At 47.6% G+C, this 19,878-nt stretch overlaps 1 protein-coding gene across 4 annotated transcripts in view; it reads left to right on the top strand.

The window, feature by feature from the left end:
- LOC110538960 (microtubule-associated protein futsch) overlaps positions 1–17,929 on the top strand; it is a 33,974-nt gene extending 16,045 nt beyond the window's left edge. For 2 of the 4 annotated variants that reach the window (XM_036938554.1, XM_036938553.1), the window contains 4 exons: positions 459–1,170; positions 1,502–1,589; positions 12,365–12,585; positions 12,777–17,929. In XM_036938554.1, coding sequence (XP_036794449.1) covers positions 549–1,170; positions 1,502–1,589; positions 12,365–12,585; positions 12,777–16,924 — 5,079 coding nt within the window. In that variant the 5' untranslated portion in view covers positions 459–548 and the 3' untranslated portion in view covers positions 16,925–17,929. Of the gene's footprint in view, positions 1–453; positions 1,171–1,501; positions 1,590–12,364; positions 12,586–12,776 lie in introns of all 4 variants that reach the window. The other 2 variants (XM_036938555.1, XM_036938551.1) reach the window with 2 other exon arrangements.
- Positions 17,930–19,878: the final 1,949 nt, after the last annotated feature.

Here is a 19,878-nt window from a genome sequence, read left to right on the forward strand (position 1 = left end):
GTGGAAGTGGAGAGGCCTTCTAGAGTCCGAGCAGCGCACTGTCGTTCCAAGCTTTACAGACTGTATCCCCTGTTCCCACGCTCCTCAGGCCAAGCCACTTCCTCTACCTCAGTGTTGCTTCACCGTGGAGCCAAGTCTCCTGTCCTGTCAGACTACTGACTCTTTAGGTTTCCCTGTTATTAGGCCTCCCTCCAGGGTTGTTTAGCAATGAAGCTCTCTGCAGAATGGCACATCCTGTTCTGTCTGCTCCTATTCTGTTAGGATCATTGACCTTAAACACATTTGCTCTACTTTCAAAACAATATTTCTGCATACGTATGTAGTGTTTGTCTGTATATCTGTCTGTAGGAAAGCTTTTATCTGATCCCTCTGTGGCCTGTCTGCTGATATGAAGGCTCAGTGTCATACATGTCTTGTCACAGCCTGACCATACTATTCTCTTCTCTTTGCCAGATCAGACTCCACCATCACCTGAGTGCAGTCACCATCTTCAGTCTCAAGCTCTCCAGCCCTCCTCTGCAGAGACGGACAGCCAGGACTGAGGGGAGATGAAACCGGATGGGGTTGCCACAGCAGCGATGGAGCCAATGGAAGCACTGGACGCCGATCAGGTAAACGAGCCAGTTGCGATGGGAGAGGAGCCTAACCAGGCTGCGCCGGCACCTCAGCCAGAGGGAATTAGTCAGCAGGGAGAGATGGGGCAGGGCGAGCCTCATCCAGAGCCAGCCCAGGTGGCCCCCACCAAGACGGGGAACAGCAAGGCTGCAGCAGACCCAAAAGCCAAGACCAAGGCCCCCGCTGCTAAGACAAAGCCTGGGACCACCACCACAATTAAGCCCACGACCGGACCAGGGTCTCGACCCAACACCGCCCAGAGCCGACTGACCAATGGGGTTTCCAAGCCACATGCCAACGGAGTGGCCAAGAAGACCACCACTGGTGCCCAAGAGAAGACCACGCCCAAGAGGCCCGTAGGCACAGCCGTTGCTCCTACCACTAAGACCACCGCCAAGGTTGGTGAGAAAAAGCCAGCGGGCACCACCCGCCCTACCTCGGCTCCTGCTGCCACCAACGGGGTGAAGGCCACCACAGGAACAGCAGCAAAGAAGATACCTGCGGCGCCAACTAATGGTGTCAAAGCCACCACCACCGCTGCTAAGAAGCCCACAGGTAGGCTAACATTTAGGACCAGTAATTTTCAGTCACTGAAAGCTACAGTAGCCTTGCATTTGTCATAAGTTGCCAATTGTCTTCTGGACACAGCAAATGTACATTTTCCAGGAGGCAAAGTATGACATTGTACTGTTTTGTATTGTGAAGGTTGGCATACTGCACATCCAGAACAAATACAGAAACACATTGGCCTGGTTCCTCAGGAAATAAATGTTATGACATAAATCATTGGCTGCGTCTTTCAAATGAAACAAATCTTACTCATGTTGTATATCTATCTCTTTGTCATTCCCTCTCTTCCTCACCTTCCCATATCTCATCTCCCCAGCTCCCCGGCCTGTCTCTGCAGCTACCACCAAGCCCAGCACTGCCGCCGCCCCCAAGCCTGATAGGCCTCCTGTTTCCAAGACAACCAGGTAGGCCAACCATTGGCGTAGAGCTCGTAGCCCCTCCCCTGGGGCTACGAGCTGTGAGTGTGTAGATTACATAGGAAGCAATTGTATGTCATTGGTCCTCACTTCAGGCAAAAGCTGATTGACTGTCTACCTAGCTGGGCAGCCTTTTGTTTGATGCCGACTTCAATTCACTGTTTTCTTTTATTTAACTAGGCAAGTCAGATAAGAACAAATTCTCAATGATGGCCTAGGAACAGTGGGTTAACTGCCTTGTTCAGGGGCAGAATGACAGATTTTTACCTTGTCAGCTCAGGGATTCGATCTTGCAACCTTTCGGTTACTAGTCCAACGCTCTAACCACTAGGCTACTTGCTGCCCCAATACATATGCAACTAAAACAGCAGTAAATAATTGTTTTAATAAATTGCGACGGTTGCGACTGAGAAGCCAGTTGCTTCATTTGGGAATGTTGCAGACTGAAAGGGACTGGTTAAAAACTCTGGAGAAACAGGCACAATGTCCCTACACAGAGAGGGGCTTTAAGAACTCCTCAGAAGTAGGCCAGCAGTCACTCTGAGCCAGGTCTCACAGCGCTGTTTTGGGTTTGCAAATCGCATCCAGAGATTAGTCTGCACCCCTCAGAATAAATAATAACCAACTCCAGGAGACAGACCAGGCTGTTTTGGACCTCTGTTTGGCAGTGAGTAGAATCAGGTCAGATTAGGCCCAGACAGTACCTGAGTCACGCTGTGTGGCGTTCCAGCAGAGACAACCTTAACCCCAGGGAGGAACTCCAGAGAGTCATGGGCTGCGGCGAGGTGGCTCAACAAGCCTTTTGTCTGTGAAGAGGGGAGGATGACCAGGGATGTCCTAAGGTGTTTGGCTGTTCTTTGAATAGGCCCTCACTCCCCCGCCCAACCCCCCTTTCCCCCTCTGTGTTGTTTGTGTACCAAGGGAACTGTGATCTCTTACATAGTTCCTTACTTTTCATAGTTCCCCCTCCAACAATCTAACAGGATCTAGTGAGTACATACTAGTCAACAGATTGCGATTTAGTATTTTTTTTTGCGAGTACGACAATCTCTGGTGAAGTTAAACTATGAGGTAAGCGAGAACTTTAATCCATACATTACGGAACAAAACTGTTCATTTTGCGTTGTGCAACATATGGCTGAGGGAGATAGCGTGGCGGCTGATGGGTGCAGTGAGCGTTGTGTACCCAGCCAGCCTGCACTGGAGGGGTAACAGACTGTGACAGGGTCATAAATCTCTGCTGTAATTAGATGTATCTCTATTCCCTTCCTGCTCCCTCTTTTTAATGCATGTCTGTATCAGATGAGCGAATGAGTGCAGAGTGGATACGTTCTGGCATATCAGACACCGCCTGTCTCCCTGCTCACTGAGACCACTGACTCTCCCTCTCTCTCTCACACACACAATACTCATTTTATCCCTCAATTAATTCAAGTTCACTCTCAGGAGATTTTCTTTCTTATCAGACAGAAAAGATTGGAAAGCAAATATAGTTTTTTTTATTTTTACGATCCTACAGCTACAAATGACCTAAATATAATTTGACTGAATCACATCATTATGGCTGTGACAATTACAGAATAAGGGGTAGGCTAAATGTCATGCAAATGGCCATGGTTGTCTTAATTGTGATTTTTATAGAACAAATGTTTTGCACTTGTGATGCATTTTTGAAAACTGTCCTACGAGATACTTAATGAATAAGACACAGCTTTGGTGACACTCCCGTCTCACAAACAAATGGTTTTTAACAGAGCCATATATTTGAAAAGTTTGGACGTTGAAGTTTATGCATATTATGATGCATTCACATAACCCCGCGTTCCATGGCAGCTGTAATAGCTCCCCATGTTCAATGTTGACCAATAGCAATTCACAGAGTGTTCAGATTTTTAAACAATGCTATGTACAAGATTCCAAATTCTCATCATGAATGCATAAAGGAAATGCTCAAAGGCATTAACATGGTGTCCATTCTAAAAGCTATGAATATAGGACTCTGGTTTTAACCGCTTGGAACGTCTCTCCCAACCATGCCGTTTTGCTCGTAAAATGATTAAGCTACCAACTTTACCCAATTCATGTAAAAAATAACAAACTGCTATTGGGTCAACTATAGGGCACAAAACATTAGGAACACCTTTCGATGACACTGTCTAGGTGAAAGCTATGATCCCTTATTGAGGTCACCTGTCTCCTCCCTTTCAATCTGTGTAGATGAAAGCGAGGAGACAGGTTAAAGATGGATTCTTAAGTGTTGATATGATTGAGCCATGGATTGTGTATGTGTTCCATTCAGAGGGTGAATGGGCAAGACTGTGGGAAGCACTGGTGTCAACATAGGCCAGCATCCCTGTGGAAAGCTTTCCACACTTTCTAGTCCATACCCGACGAATTGAGGCTGTTCTGAGGGCAAAAGGAAGGTGTTCTTGATGTTTTGTACACTCCCTGTATACTTGGAATATGAAGTTGAATCTCCCTTCACCTAAAATGACGTTATTAAGATGATTATGATGATTATTTTGTTCCTGGATATTGCTTATAATTATCGGTTACACAATTATACAATAATTGTACCAGCCCTAAGCATCATGGCTGTTTTGTTTTGGTTCCGTTGACATTTAGCAAGTCCGGTCTGTGTTCTGTTTGTCCTGAAACTGTTACGCATTTTGTTCTATTTTAGTGTCACTGCTCTGACCCCTCCAAACACTAGATCCAGTCTGCTGGTGACACATCTCAGATTGATTCTGAAGTTCAACCTCAGACTTTGTCGGTGGCAGCTGAAAATATGTGTGTGAAATGAATAGTCTGCAGCAGCACACAATTTCTCAGTATTCCACCTCTCCTTTTACAGTAGCACTTAATACCTGTCACTACTTCCTGGTTGGTGGGTGTGGTAGAGGTGTGAACACTATTTGGCCGCAATGTGTGTGTGTGCCACTGTTTTTGCAGTACCAATTTAGCTGTGTGATGAGGTGTGCACACATTTGCTCAAGCCAACACGGTTGTAGGGCTGTTTGTACTCTTTGTGTGTGTCTGCTGTTTGATACTGATTGCCTGTATAATGTTAGATCTACAGCTTGTGACAGGAAACCTCTGGGTCTGATTTAGTGCATCATGAAAAGTCATTATGTAGTGTTGGACACAGTGGGTGGTGTGGGGGAAGGTATGTGTGAAGGTGTGTTTTTGAGTCATAGTTGAGATGACATCATGCAGCGCCCGTCATTGCTCATTGGGTGTGGGTTTGCTTGTATGCGTATGCTGGTGTTGTGTATATGCTGTGCAGGCCTGTATTGCTGTGAGGCTGTGTATGTTAATCATCACGTTGCATGTAGTCGAATAACAAAATAGCGCCAACGGTCATTGCCCTCTCTTATTTGAGTGTTTTTTTTGTTTATTTTTTTTTCATTGTTTTCTGGTATTATTTATTACTTCTGTTGTTGTTTTTGACTTGACTCTGTTATTGATTAATGTACTGCGTTGTTGAGGAAGCTAGCACAGGCATTTCACTGCACCTTTTATGCCTGCTGTACACTGACAAATACAATGTTATTTGATGGCGTTTAATAGAGGTCGACCAATTATGATTTTTCAATGCCGATACCGATTATTGGAGGGCCAAAAAAAGCCGATGCCGATTAATCGGACGTTTTTTAAACATTTATTTGTATTTATTTGTAATAATGACAATTACAACAATACTGAATGAACACTTATTTTAACCAAATATAATACATCAATAAAATCAATTTATCCTCAAATAAATAATGAAACATGTTCAATTTGGTTTAAATAATGCAAAAACAAAGTGTTGGAGAAGAAAGTAAAAGTGCAATATGTGCCATGTAAGAAAGCTAGTGTTTAAGTTCCTTGCTCAGAACATGAGAACATATGAAAGCTGGTGGTTCCTTTTAACATGAGTCTTCAATATTCCCAGGTAAGAAGTTTTAGGTTGTAGTTATTATAGGAATTATAGGACTATTTCTCTCTATACCATTTGTATTTCATATACCTTTGACTATTGGATGTTTTTATAGGCATTTTAGTATTGGGGGTAACAGTATAGCTTCCATCCCTCTCCTCGCCGCTACCTGGGCTCGAACCAGGAACACATCGACAACAGCCACCCAACAACTACTCCAAGTCTGAGAGCGAGTGACGTTTGAAACGCTATTAGCGCACACCCCGCTAACTAGCTAGCCATTTCACATCGGTTACACCAGCCATCTCGGGAGTTGTTAGGCTTGAAGTCATAAACAGCGCAATGCAAGCATTGCGAAGAACTGCTGGCAAAACGCACTGAAGTGCTGTTTGAATGAATGCTTACGTGCCTGCTGGTGCCTACCATTGCTCACTCAGACTGCTCTATCAATCATAGACTTAGTTATAACATAATAACACACAGAAATACGAGCCTTAGGTCATTAATATGGTCGAATCCAGTAACTATTAGTTCGAAAAAACAAAACGTTTATTCTTTCAGTGAAATACGGAACCGTTCCATATTTTATCTAACGGATGGCATCCCTAAGTCTAAATATTGCTGTTACATTGCACAACCTTCAATGTTATGTCATAATTACATAAAATTCAGGCAAATTAATTTGCAATGAGCCAGGCGGCCCAAACTGTTGCATATACACTGACTCTGCGTGCAATGAACGCAAGAGAAGTGTCACAATTTCACCTGGTTAATATTGCCTGCTAACCTGGATTTCTTTTAGCTAAATATGCAGTTTTAAAAATATATACTTCTGTGTATTGATTTTAAGAAAGGCATTGATGTTCATGGTTAGGTACACATTGGAGCAACGATACGCACCGCATTGATTATATGCAACGCAGGACACGCTAGATAAACTAGTAATATCATCAACCATATGTAGCTAACTAGTGATTATGATTGATTAATTGTTTTTTATAAGATAAGTTTAATGCTAGCTAGCAACTTACCTTGGCTTCTTACTGCATTCGCGTAACAGGCAGGCTCCTCGTGAGGCAGGTGGTTAGAGCGTTGGACTAGTTAACCGTAAGGTTGCAAGATTGAATCCCTGAGCTGACAAGGTAAATAATCTGTCGTTCTGCCCCTGAACAAGGCAGTTAACCCACTGTTCCTAGGCCGCCATTGAAAGTAAGAATGTGTTCTTAACTGACTTGCCTTGTTAAATAAAGGTGAAATAAGATAAACAGTGCATTGTTGGGCCTATATTGAGTAAGGAGCGTCGACGGTGGTCTATGAATTTGGAGGAAGCCATGAAAGGCTAGGAGAAGAGGTCAGGGGTGTTGGTTCTCTCTCCCTTGTCCTGCTGTACTGAACAATAATAGAGCAGTAGGCTGACAGTCGTGTACAGTGTAATATAGCTGTGCCAGTCGTGTACAGTGTAATATAGCTGTGCCAGTCGTTTACAGTGTAATATAGCTGTGCCAGTCGTTTACAGTGTAATATAGCTGTGCCAGTCGTTTACAGTGTAATATAGCTGTGCCAGTTGTGTACGTGTGATATAGCTGTGCCAGTCGTTTACAGTGTAATATAGCTGTGCCAGTTGTGTACAGTGTAATATAGCTGTGCCAGTCGTGTACAGTGTAATATAGCTGTGCCAGTCGTGTACAGTGTAATATACCTGTGCCAGTCGTGTACAGTGTAATATAGCTGTGCCAGTCGTGTACAGTGTAATATAGCTGTACCAGTCTTGTACAGTGTAATATAGCTGTACCAGTCTTGTACAGTGTAATATAGCTGTACCAGTCTTGTACAGTGTAATATACCTGTGCCAGTCGTGTACAGTGTAATATAGCTGTGCCAGTCTTGTACAGTGTAATATAGCTGTACCAGTCTTGTACAGTGTAATATAGCTGTACCAGTCTTGTACAGTGTAATATAGCTGTACCAGTCTTGTACAGTGTAATATACCTGTGCCAGTCGTGTACAGTGTAATATAGCTGTACCAGTCTTGTACAGTGTAATATAGCTGTACCAGTCTTGTACAGTGTAATATACCTGTGCCAGTCTTGTACAGTGTAATATAGCTGTACCAGTCTTGTACAGTGTAATATAGCTGTGCCAGTCGTGTACGTGTGATATAGCTGTGCCAGTCGTGTACAGTGTAATATAGCTGTGCCAGTCGTGTACAGTGTAATATAGCTGTGCCAGTCGTGTACAGTGTAATATAGCTGTGCCAGTTGTGTACGTGTGATATAGCTGTGCTAGTCGTGTACAGTGTAATATAGCTGTACCAGTCTTGTACAGTGTAATATACCTGTGCCAGTCGTGTACAGTGTAATATAGCTGTGCCAGTCGTGTACGTGTGATATAGCTGTGCCAGTCTTGTACAGTGTAATATAGCTGTGCCAGTCTTGTACAGTGTAATATACCTGTGCCAGTCGTGTACAGTGTAATATAGCTGTGCCAGTCGTGTACAGTGTAATATAGCTGTGCCAGTCGTGTACAGTGTAATATAGCTGTGCCAGTCGTGTACAGTGTAATATAGCTGTGCCAGTCGTGTACAGTGTAATATAGCTGTGCCAGTCGTGTACGTGTGATATAGCTGTGCCAGTCGTGTACAGTGTAATATAGCTGTGCCAGTCGTGTACAGTGTAATATAGCTGTGCCAGTCGTGTACAGTGTAATATAGCTGTGCCAGTCGTGTACAGTGTAATATAGCTGTGCCAGTCGTGTACGTGTGATATAGCTGTGCCAGTCGTGTACAGTGTAATATAGCTGTGCCAGTCGTGTACCGTGTAATATAGCTGTGCCAGTCGTGTACAGTGTAATATACCTGTGCCAGTCGTGTACAGTGTAATATAGCTGTGCCAGTCGTGTACAGTGTAATATAGCTGTACCAGTCTTGTACAGTGTAATATAGCTGTGCCAGTCGTGTACAGTGTGATATAGCTGTGCCAGTCGTGTACAGTGTAATATAGCTGTGCCAATCGTGTACAGTGTAATATAGCTGTGCCAGTCGTGTACAGTGTAATATAGCTGTGCCAGTCGTGTACAGTGTAATATAGCTGTGCCAGTCGTGTACAGTGTAATATAGCTGTGCCAGTCGTGTACAGTGTAATATAGCTGTGCCAGTCGTTTACAGTGTAATATAGCTGTGCCAGTCGTGTACAGTGTAATATAGCTGTGCCAGTCGTGTACAGTGTAATATAGCTGTGCCAGTCGTGTACAGTGTAATATAGCTGTGCCAGTCGTGTACAGTGTAATATAGCTGTGCCAGTCGTGTACAGTGTAATATAGCTGTGCCAGTCGTGTACAGTGTGATATAGCTGTGCCAGTCGTTTACAGTGTAATATAGCTGTGCCAGTCGTGTACAGTGTAATATAGCTGTGCCAGTCGTGTACAGTGTAATATAGCTGTGCCAGTCGTGTACAGTGTAATATAGCTGTGCCAGTCGTGTACAGTGTGATATAGCTGTGCCAGTCGTGTACAATATGAAGCAGGCCAGTTGTGCAGGCTGTAAATCCCCTCTCTTGCTGGGCTGTGGGTGTGACAGGCAGACCACTCTGTGACGCAGTCCCCCATAGCCATGGTTTTATGGGAGGTACAGCAGCAGACCTAATCACTTAAAGGATCTGGTGGCAACGGGGGTGTGAGCTCATGCTCTGGAAGTGTGGCAGACATGATGGATGTTGCAGAGTGCTCTCTGGACAGCAGTGGTTCTATAGGCCTCTGCTTCACCACACTCATACAGCCCTATTCTGTTATACAGGGACCTGCATCGTCACCCACCCACCAGGCTCTACCTGCTCTTTGTTCTCTCTCTGGTTTCCTCTTTGTCCCTCTACTGCTAGGAGATGGAAACTATTTGACTGTTACTCCACACCTCAGCTCCATCTTCAGTAGGTTGACTGTCCTTTTTGATATCTTATTTATTTTTAAACGTTATTTCCCTCAAGCAGAACCAACCAAGAAGCCAGTTATAGCTGGTTCATCAGGTTAAGGCGGCACCCTGTGTAATGTCTTCTCCTTTCGCTCAAAGCCCCTCTTGAGTGCTGCTGCGGCAGTATAAGGGTCTTTCTAGCTCCAAGGCAACTAACTACCTGGTGAATTTCTCTGGGGAATTGCAAGCGAAAGACTGATTGATACCTTTTGTTCCTGGGTTAGAGTGAGATTCCTGTGGTGTTCCCATATATCTGAAGCCCTGTGTGGATGTCCTGGAGGTAGAGTCTCCTCCTTTTAACCAGGGTAAAGTGTCCCTCCCAGCCTTTCTGCTGAATTAAAATGGCATCACCTCTAATATGCCAGCTGTCTCCCTGGGAGGAGGTCTGTTCCCATGGTAGCTGGCTCTCTGCTGTTAGCTCTGCTGCAGGGGAGGGACTAGCCTTGCTTATGCATCTCATTGACTTAATCGTAGCCCCACTTTGATTTTCCACGCGAAGGCACACAACCTTTTTATGTTAATCACCGCAAAGCTCCACATCGTTCCAGAATGCGTAATGAAACTAAAATGTTATATTTTATGAACCTCAGGCTACTTTAATTGTCTATGCGCTCATTTTTTAAGCTTCAGTGAATTTCTAGGCCTTTTCTCTACATTTTCTTTAACCCCCAATGTGTGATGATGTTCCTAATGGCAAGGCCTTTGGCAAGTTTGAGAAACAATGCACAGCAATTTTCCTTCATTGTGTGCAACTGCAAGCCATTAGACTCACGAGTCTAACATGACCAGCACTGCCTCATTTGGGTGACAGTGATCTTAATTAGAGAATACATTTATTTTTTATTTTTTAAAGCTTCATAATTCAAGCATCATTGCACTGTAATGCCTCAGTCGAGCCTTTTCATTGTGCCTAACTGCCGAGAAGCATGTATTAATTTTGTAACACATCCTGTCTGTCTTTTTTTAATTTATTATTGTTCGGCCATGCCCCATTATTCTATAATGGCCACACTGGCTCCTACAACAGTGACCGGACCTATTTGAGAAGCGGCAATGATAGAATGTTAATGACGTGTAATTGGATGAGCACTTTCTCTCGCTCCCTCTCTCCTACAGCCTTTGACGATGGCCCGCTAATCTGCCTTGCTTCCCTCCCTAAACGGAGTCATCTTGTCATTTTGGATTAGCCATATTCCTTTCGTCACACAGATTAAGATAAATACTCTGTCATCATCTCTCCTGCATTCTCTCTACCTTCCTATTCAATTCGTCCTGTAATTATTTTCTAATCTTTAATTCCATTTTTTCAAGGCAGCACACACATTTACAAATCTCCTAAACTTTGAATTTTACCACGTTACTTTTCTTTTTAGTGTGTCCTCACTTACGTCTAGACCTGTCAGATTGATACCTGTCAGATTGATACCTGTCAGATTGATACCTGAGGAAACCACAGTGAATGTCACGTTCTGCTCACTCGTAGTCAATCAGTTGAAGGGTCAGCCAATTAAAAAGCTCTTCTCCTGGACTAGGTTATATCACGCATACTAATAGAGAAAATGGCCAGTTTTTGTGATGCAACTCTGGATAGAAACAATGGCCTTTTTGTACCATGACCTAGGCTGTTAATGCTTCATAAGAAGCCTTAGTCTAGACGTCACCACACCAAACAATATCATTAACTTGAGCTTGTAATCCCTCTCATCGTTAGTAATAACAGGCAGTCTCTTGTTTTGGTACAACAGGATCATCAGTTGCTTCCCTCCCTCTTCACCGCTCTTCATTCTCTACCTATGACAACTCATACTGTACAGGGAAGGAAGCTGTGCATGGTTGTAATCCATTGCTAGTGTCCAGTGGACATCATGTCGAGGCTAGATGTTACCAGACAGGCAGTGTGTTCCATCAGGCCTACACTTGACAGGGTGTGCGTGGCACTCTGGGTTTCCTTGCCATGTAAAAACTGGCAGCGTTTGCTCTTGTACAACAAAACATGCTTTTAACTCCATCCATAGTTCCAACAGGGATTTGAACAAGTTATTTCTGTGCTCCGTCTGAATTAAAGATGAACATGACCCCAGCGATCTTCCCTCTCCCCGCCACCGATGCTAACTCTGTTCTTTATTTAGAGGCGGTGGTGCAGTGCAGCGTAGGCTAACGAGATCTCACGACTGTGTCACTGCATGTCGGCTACTTTGCACTGGCCTGACGTGGAAGCTACTTGACCAGAGTGCACATTACCCTCATGTCAGGAGAGGTGGGCTGGATGTAGCGGGGGGGTGGGGGGGGGGGGGGCTCCACTCTGTATGTGTGGTGTGACTTATCTCCCAGGCTGGACTGCTTCAGATGCCTCAGGGTGTTGTGATGACTGGGTTGACTGGCTGAGTTACTGTATTAGTGCCCTGTCGGGGCCAGCCACTCCAGGCATTGAAGAGATGAAGAGTGAATGGAAGTTGACTCCTCTTCGTCCTCATGTTCTTGTTGTGTTTTCTCCGTCATCACTTGGTTTATGACCTCTCTGTGCTGTGTTCCTGAGGAAGTCTAGTGTCTGGCAGGGCTGTAGAAGTGACTAACAGAATGACTTGTGAATACAATCGACAGGGCCTCTTGCTCTGTGATTTATGGCCCAGGGGTTACCAGCATGTGGAACTCGAGGGACCAACGTTCGCTTGACGATGCAAATGAGTCTGTTTAAACATTGGTGTTAATTTAGTGTCACTTTATTTGTATTTATATAAATAGCACCAGCAGTCACGTCTCCATTTCGATATTTTATCACCTCTACAGAAATACTGATTCATGGTGTCTGGTAGATGACCCCCCTGGTTTGAAAGCCGTGCTCAGTGATTCTGACCCCACCGCTCTCCTGTTCTCCCTCAGGCCTACCACTGCTGCTCCAGGATCTCGCCCTGCCTCTGCTGCAGCCAGGCCAGCCACAGCCAGCACAGCCAAGAGCTCCACATCCACAGCCAAGCCTGGCACCCCCACGGCTAAAACCACCTCCACCACTCCCAGACCAGCTTCTGCCAAAGCCGTCTCTACAACACCCTCAGCTGGACGGACCCCGACATCACAGCCCTCAAAAACTCCCATCAAGAAAGGTAAGAGGGGACATCAGTTTTGGTTCAATTTAAAAAAGGTTTTAGCTTTTTATTACTAGCATTACATGTTATTACATTTTTCAAAATATATCTTTATTAAATATTAGATCATTTGTTCATCATAATTAAGTTTCCAACCCTTGTCCTTTTCCTCTTCACAAACGTCTGCTTGTGTTATACATTTCCTCCAGATGTTACCAAATCAGCCACCAAGAAGCCTGCAGCGGCTCCTCTCACTCGTACCTCACCAGCCAAGACCACCAAACCTGAGACTCCCAAATCAGCCTCCGCATCCAAGCCAGACTCCACCCCCAAGAAGCTGGCTGCCAGCAGCAAAGCCGCAGACACCAAGAAGACTCCAAGCAAGCCCACGCCTTCAAAGGATGTCAGTGCTGGCCCCAAGACTCCTAGTACCAAGCCAGCAGGGAAGGCTTCCACCCCTAAGAAGACTGTGGGCAGCAACACCCCCATGGCAGTAAAGCGTGGCCCCAAACCCACAACGGCGGCAGAGCCTGCGACTGAAACTGGTGAGACCCAGGACGCCGCTGTTGCTGCTGCCATAGCTGCAGCTTCCTCGGCTGCTTTATTCTCCATGGCAACCTCGGAAGAAGCAGTGGTGGCTGCAGTCCCAGAGGAGAAGGAGACTGTGCCCCCTCAGGCCAGCCAGCCAAAGGAGACCCCAGAGGCTTTTATCTCTCAGCTGTCAGCTCAGCTGGACCTGGTCCCCCTGGAAGAGCCAGCAGACACAGTGTCTCCCCTGGGCACCACGGTCATGTCTCCTCCATGCTCCCCCACCGGGCCCATCTCCCCGGTCAGGGAGCCTCAGAATGCCTCTGCTCTGCTGGACATGCACGTCCAGCCAGAACCCAGGTCCCAGAGCCAGTCTGCCATGTCTCCACAGAGCCCGGTCCAGGAGGAGGTGATTTTCCAGCCAGACTCCTGCGCCCAGAACCAGTCTGCCATGTCTCCACAGAGCCCGGTCCAGGAGGAGGTGAAGGTCCAGCCAGACTCCTCGGCCCAGAACCAGTCTGCCATGTCTCCACAGAGCCCAGTCCAGGAGGAGGTGAAGGTCCAGCCAGACACCTGGGCCCAGAACCAGTCTGCCATGTCTCCACAGAGCCCATTCCAGGAGGAGGTGATTTTCCAGCCAGACTCCTGGGCCCAGAACCAGTCTGCCACGTCTCCACAGAGCCCGGTCCAGGAGGAGGTGATTTTCCAGCCAGACTCCTGCGCCCAGAACCAGTCTGCCATGTCTCCACAGAGCCCGGTCCAGGAGGAGGTGAAGGTCCAGCCAGACTCCTCGGCCCAGAACCAGTCTGCCATGTCTCCACAGAGCCCAGTCCAGGAGGAGGTGAAGGTCCAGCCAGACACCTGGGCCCAGAACCAGTCTGCCATGTCTCCACAGAGCCCATTCCAGGAGGAGGTGAAGGTCCAACCAGACTCCTGGGCCCAGAACCAGTCTGCCATGTCTCCACAGAGCCCTGTCCAGGAGGAGGTGAAGGTCCAGCCAGACTCCTGGGCCCAGAACCAGTCTGCCATGTCTCCACAGAGCCCTGTCCAGGAGGAGGTGAAGGTCCAGCCAGACTCCTGGGCCCAGAACCAGTCTGCCATGTCTCCACAGAGCCCTGTCCAGGAGGAGGTGAAGGTCCAGCCAGACTCCTGGGCCCAGAACCAGTCTGCCATGTCTCCACAGAGCCCGGTCCAGGAGGAGGTGAAGGTCCAGCCAGACTCCTGGGCCCAGAACCAGTCTGCCATGTCTCCACAGAGCCTGGTCCAGGAGGAGGTGAAGGTCCAGCCAGATGAGCAGCAGGAGGACCTCCTCATGCCCTCCTCTTCAGCCCCTCCTGCGTTCAGCATGATGTCTCAGCCCATGGATGAGTTCACCACAGGGGTCCTGGTCTCTCCCTCTCAGGACCAGGAGGAGGCAGTGGAGAAGGCAGATGAGGAGATCAACGAAGATGATGACAATGATGACAATGAGGATGAGGAGAGGACGGTGGGCAATCCGACATCACTGTTTGAGGAGGCCAAGCCTGCAGGCTTCGGTGGTGCCACCAGTTGGCATGGGGATGACCTCTTGTCAGGGATGGACTCTGAGGATGTGAGCAGTATGAGCAGCCGCCTGCAGGGGTCGTCAGAGATTAGCAGCACCCAGCACACGGGCCTGCTACAGGGTACCCAGAGCTCCGACGCCCTGGTAGACTCCAGCCTCAAGGGCTCCGAGGGAGAAGGGGCCTTCATGTGCTCCCCCGATGTGGAGACCCTGGCCAACGAGGAGGAAGATAAGGAAGAGGACAGGAAAGTGTGCAAGCCGACATCACTATTTGACATGAGTAGCTCTCAGCCCTCTGAGGAGGCAAAGCCTGCAGGCTTCGGTGGTGCCACCAGTTGGCATGGGGATGACCTCTTGTCAGGGATGGACTCTGAGGATGTGAGCAGTATGAGCAGCCGCCTGCAGGGGTCGTCAGATATTAGCAGCACCCAGCACACGAGCCTGCTGCAGGGTACCCAGAGCTCCGACGCCCTGGTAGACTCCAGCCTCAAGGGCTCCGAAGGAGAAGGGACCTTCATGTGCTCCCTCGATGTGGAGACCCTGGCCATCGAGGAGGAGGAAGATGAAGATGAGGAAGAGGATAGGAAAGTGTGCAAGCCGACATCACTGTTTGACATGAGTAGCTCTCAGCCCTCTGAGGAGGCCAAGCCTGCAGGCTTCGGTGGTGCCACCAGTTGGCATGGGGATGACCTCTTGTCAGGGATGGACTCTGAGGATGTGAGCAGTATGAGCAGCCGCCTGCAGGGGTCGTCAGAGATTAGCAGCACCCAACACACGGGCCTGCTACAGGGTACCCAGAGCTCTGACGCCCTGGTAGACTCCAGTCTCAAGGGCTCAGAGGGAGAAGGGGCCTTCATGTGCTCCCCCGATGTGGAGACCCTGGCCATCGAGGAGGAGCGAGTTGATGTTGATGATATGGACTTGAGCTCAGAGCGGGCAGTGGACCACCGGAAGGTGTGTCAGCAGGAGGATGAGGAGGAGGAGGATGATGAAGATGTGGAGATGCCCAGCGAAGGGGTGACGGAGAGTGGACTGGAGAGCTGTGGGAACGCAGACGAGGACGACTACACAGAGGAGGACCGCTTGGATAACCTCAGCCGTTCTCCCATCCCACCTTCCTCAGCCTGGGGTCAGACAAACCCCTTCACTGACCCCTGGGCCCAGCCCCACCTCTCCTCCCCCCACACCGCCTCCAGCCCCCTGTCTGACCACGGGGCTGACGGCCCTGAGACGTCCACCCAGTCCTCTGCCCAGGCCTGGTTGGATCTCAGTGCCCCCTCTCTGATGCTCCAGTCAGAGCAGCCCTCAGAGCCCCAGTCTGCCCCTGAGGAGATGGAGAGCTCCGCCCCAGTGGAGGCCTCTGCTCCCCCAGGGCCCCATGCTGTGGGCATGTCTCAGTCCAGCACCCTGAGTGGCACGGCCCTGGCCGTCCACAGCAGCAGTGAAACCAGCACTCCCGAGGAGCTCCGTGACTATGACAGCAGCTCCGGGGTGGAGTCACGCTCTGACAAGCAGCAGACTCCTGTGCCATCCAATGTGCAGCCTGACCTGGAGCAGGACTTGGGCATCCATCTGGAGCGAGGTGACGAGGAGGAGGAGGCTGAGACGCTCCCTGCTGACGAGGTCCTGGGAGCAGGCCCTCCTACTGCCCCCGCCTCTGCCCCCTCCTCCCCCTCCACCTCGGGAGACGAGGCCAGCGACATGGAGGGTGAGATGCAGATCAACGACCCAGATGTCCCCGTCACCATGGATGACCGTGCTGAGTTCGACAGCCCACCGTCCGCCTGTATCCTGCCTGCCCTGGAAGAGGAGGTGGTGGAGGTGCTGGCCGGAGAAGGAGAGGAGGACGGGGGTGGCGGCACGCCCCAGTCTGCCAACTCAGTGGCGTCTTACGGCTTTGACTGCACCATGTCCAACTCCAACGCCCACTCCACTGCCGAGAGCTGCGGTAAGAGCCCCGGCATCTTCTCCCTAGAGAACGAGGACCAGTTGCCCGAGGAGGCCAAGGACCCCTCCCTCATCAAGGAGCTGACCCTGCCTGCAGCGGCCGCCCAGTCAGAGGAACTGCTGGGAGGCCCTGTAGACCTGCTGCCCCTGGGCCAGCCTGGGGACCAGCACCACTACATGCTGGGGGGGAAGATGGATGCTGACGACCTGGAGGCCAACAACCTGGAGGACACCCTCCGCCTGGGGCCCCAGCATGCCGGGGAGGCCAGCGAGGGCCAGCCACCCTACTACTCTGCTATATGCGATAAGACTGATAGCTTTCTGGCAGGTAACGTATAAGTCCCTACCCCTGGAATGCACCTTCTCCCTCGCACCCCTCCCCCCTTGTTGTTCTTAGTTTTTCTCTCGAGGTGGTTTAGATGGTTTAGAAAAACAAGCAAATGATGGTAGGAAACAAAAAAAAGCAAGGGGAACGAAAAAGACTGTAGATCAGTGAAGCCTCCCTCTTTCATACTACTATTATGGTTATGAATGTATGGCACTACTTTATGTACAATAGCTACTAGCTACCATTTTCTATTAGAATGTTCTTTTTAAGTAACACTGCGTAACCCCTGAGGGGGGTATTGACTGACTGGTCCGTTGGGACAAAGCTCTTAAAAGAAAAGGAGTAAAAGGAGAATGGACTCGACCTACATGTGTATTTATCCTACTGTTTTTACCAAACAAATGTCAATTATTATTTTTTTGTACTTGTTTTGTTGGAACCCGGTCCTCCCTCCCCTATGTACACGCTCCATTTGATCCTGCACCGTAGAGATAACCTACTCTCTTTTTCTACAAGTTTGTCGTTTTGCTTTCAACACCATTTTAGTATCGAATAAAGGCTAGATATTTAACATGGCTTTCCTCCCCTTACAGTTTTCTTAAGGCCCGTATGAGAGTGTTCGATTTGAAGTTTGTCTAGTTTTAATTTGTGCTACAGGAAGTTTGCCTCTCCCTGCATAGATTATCGTGGCAAGTAACGTTGTCATGTACAGTGTGTTTTGAGGCATCTGTTTTAAGTGGTCATGCTTCATGCCTCTCTTAGTTGATCATTTGTGCTTCAGAACCAACTAACAACTATTTGTGGGAAAAAAACCTGCATTCCTCTGCATTTAGAATGACGCTCACTGAAAACGCTTTTCTCACTGAAACGCTTTTAGTGATATTGGATATTTCAACTTGCATGTACTAACATTGAAATTGTATCTGATTAAACCATTATACACTAGGGATGTTCATAAATGAATGGTTCACGCTAAGTAGGTTTTTCAAAATTCCATTAAACATCATTGCAAGGCATGTTGTTCCTGTTTCTTGTTATTTCCCATTAGCGTAGCATGTCTCAATTGTTGTCTAGGTCAGTTTTATGTATTTCAATGACATCACTGTCCTCACCATGGGAATCACTTCCCACCAGGAAGTGAAGTTTTATCTGTGGAATGGTGTTGATGCTCAATGGAATTTTGGTTAGGAGGCAATCCACCTGGTGTCCCATACCCTGTTTTCCAGCATGTATATGTTTCTCTCTGACCTCCATGGATTCAACGCAGACCAACACCACATTTGTAAATGTCCTTGGTAGGTGGTAGTCCCCAAACAGACACCAGGGAAGACTCCTCCTCCTGGTTCCCTTTACTGTATGTCCTGAAGGTTTTACATCCTCTTCCTCTGCGACGTGAAGCTCAAACCTGCCTGTATCCTCCCGAATGCTCCACCCAACACGCACACACACACACACACATATATAATGGCATTACCCCACACCCACCTGAATGTGTCTTAAGAAGAAGCTGAAGCGGATGAGAGATCTGACTCCATCCTGCCTGCTCCTGCTCATCCAAGACAAGGAAAGCCCTTGGATCCCTATGTTTGTCAGTACTGAAATCAGAGCATCCCTTGTTCCTCCTCTCCTACCTTCTGCACCATTATGGTCTTCCTAAACAAAACAAAAAAATACAGATTTGGCATTTTGCACAGTAGGCCTATCATGAACATACAGTGCCTTGCGAAAGTATTCGGCCCCCTTGAACTTTGTGACCTTTTGCCACATTTCAGGCTTCAAACATAAAGATATAAAACTGTATTTTTTTGTGAAGAATCAACAACAAGTGGGACACAATCATGAAGTGGAACGACATTTATTGGATATTTCAAACTTTTTTAACAAATCAAAAACTGAAAAATTGGGCGTGCAAAATTATTCAGCCCCTTTACTTTCAGTGCAGCAAACTCTCTCCAGAAGTTCAGTGAGGATCTCTGAATGATCCAATGTTGACCTAAATGACTAATGATGATAAATACAATCCACCTGTGTGTAATCAAGTCTCCGTATAAATGCACCTGCACTGTGATAGTCTCAGAGGTCCGTTAAAAGCGCAGAGAGCATCATGAAGAACAAGGAACACACCAGGCAGGTCCGAGATACTGTTGTGAAGAAGTTTAAAGCCGGATTTGGATACAAAACGATTTCCCAAGCTTTAAACATCCCAAGGAGCACTGTGCAAGCGATAAATTTGAAATGGAAGGAGTATCAGACCACTGCAAATCTACCAAGACCTGGCCGTCCCTCTAAACTTTCAGCTCATACAAGGAGAAGACTGATCAGAGATGCAGCCAAGAGGCCCATGATCACTCTGGATGAACTGCAGAGATCTACAGCTGAGGTGGGAGACTCTGTCCATAGGACAACAATCAGTCGTATATTGCACAAATCTGGCCTTTATGGAAGAGTGGCAAGAAGAAAGCCATTTCTTAAAGATATCCATAAAAAGTGTTGTTTTAAAGTTTGCCACAAGCCACCTGGGAGACACACCAAACATGTGGAAGAAGGTGCTCTGGTCAGATGAAACCAAAATTGAACTTTTTGGCAACAATGCAAAACGTTATGTTTGGCGTAAAAGCAACACAGCTGAACACACCATCCCCACTGTCAAACATGGTGGTGGCAGCATCATGGTTTGGGCCTGCTTTTCTTCAGCAGGGACAGGGAAGATGGTTAAAATTGATGGGAAGATGGATGGAGCCAAATACAGGACCATTCTGGAAGAAAACCTGATGGAGTCTGCAAAAGACCTGAGACTGGGACGGAGATTTGTCTTCCAACAAAACAATGATCCAAAACATAAAGCAAAATCTACAATGGAATGGTTCAAAAATAAACATATCCAGGTGTTAGAATGGCCAAGTCAAAGTCCAGACCTGAATCCAATCGAGAATCTGTGGAAAGAACTGAAAACTGCTGTTCTCAA

Source organism: Oncorhynchus mykiss, chromosome 12 (assembly GCF_013265735.2).
Source record: "Oncorhynchus mykiss isolate Arlee chromosome 12, USDA_OmykA_1.1, whole genome shotgun sequence".
NCBI lineage: Eukaryota > Metazoa > Chordata > Actinopteri > Salmoniformes > Salmonidae > Oncorhynchus > Oncorhynchus mykiss.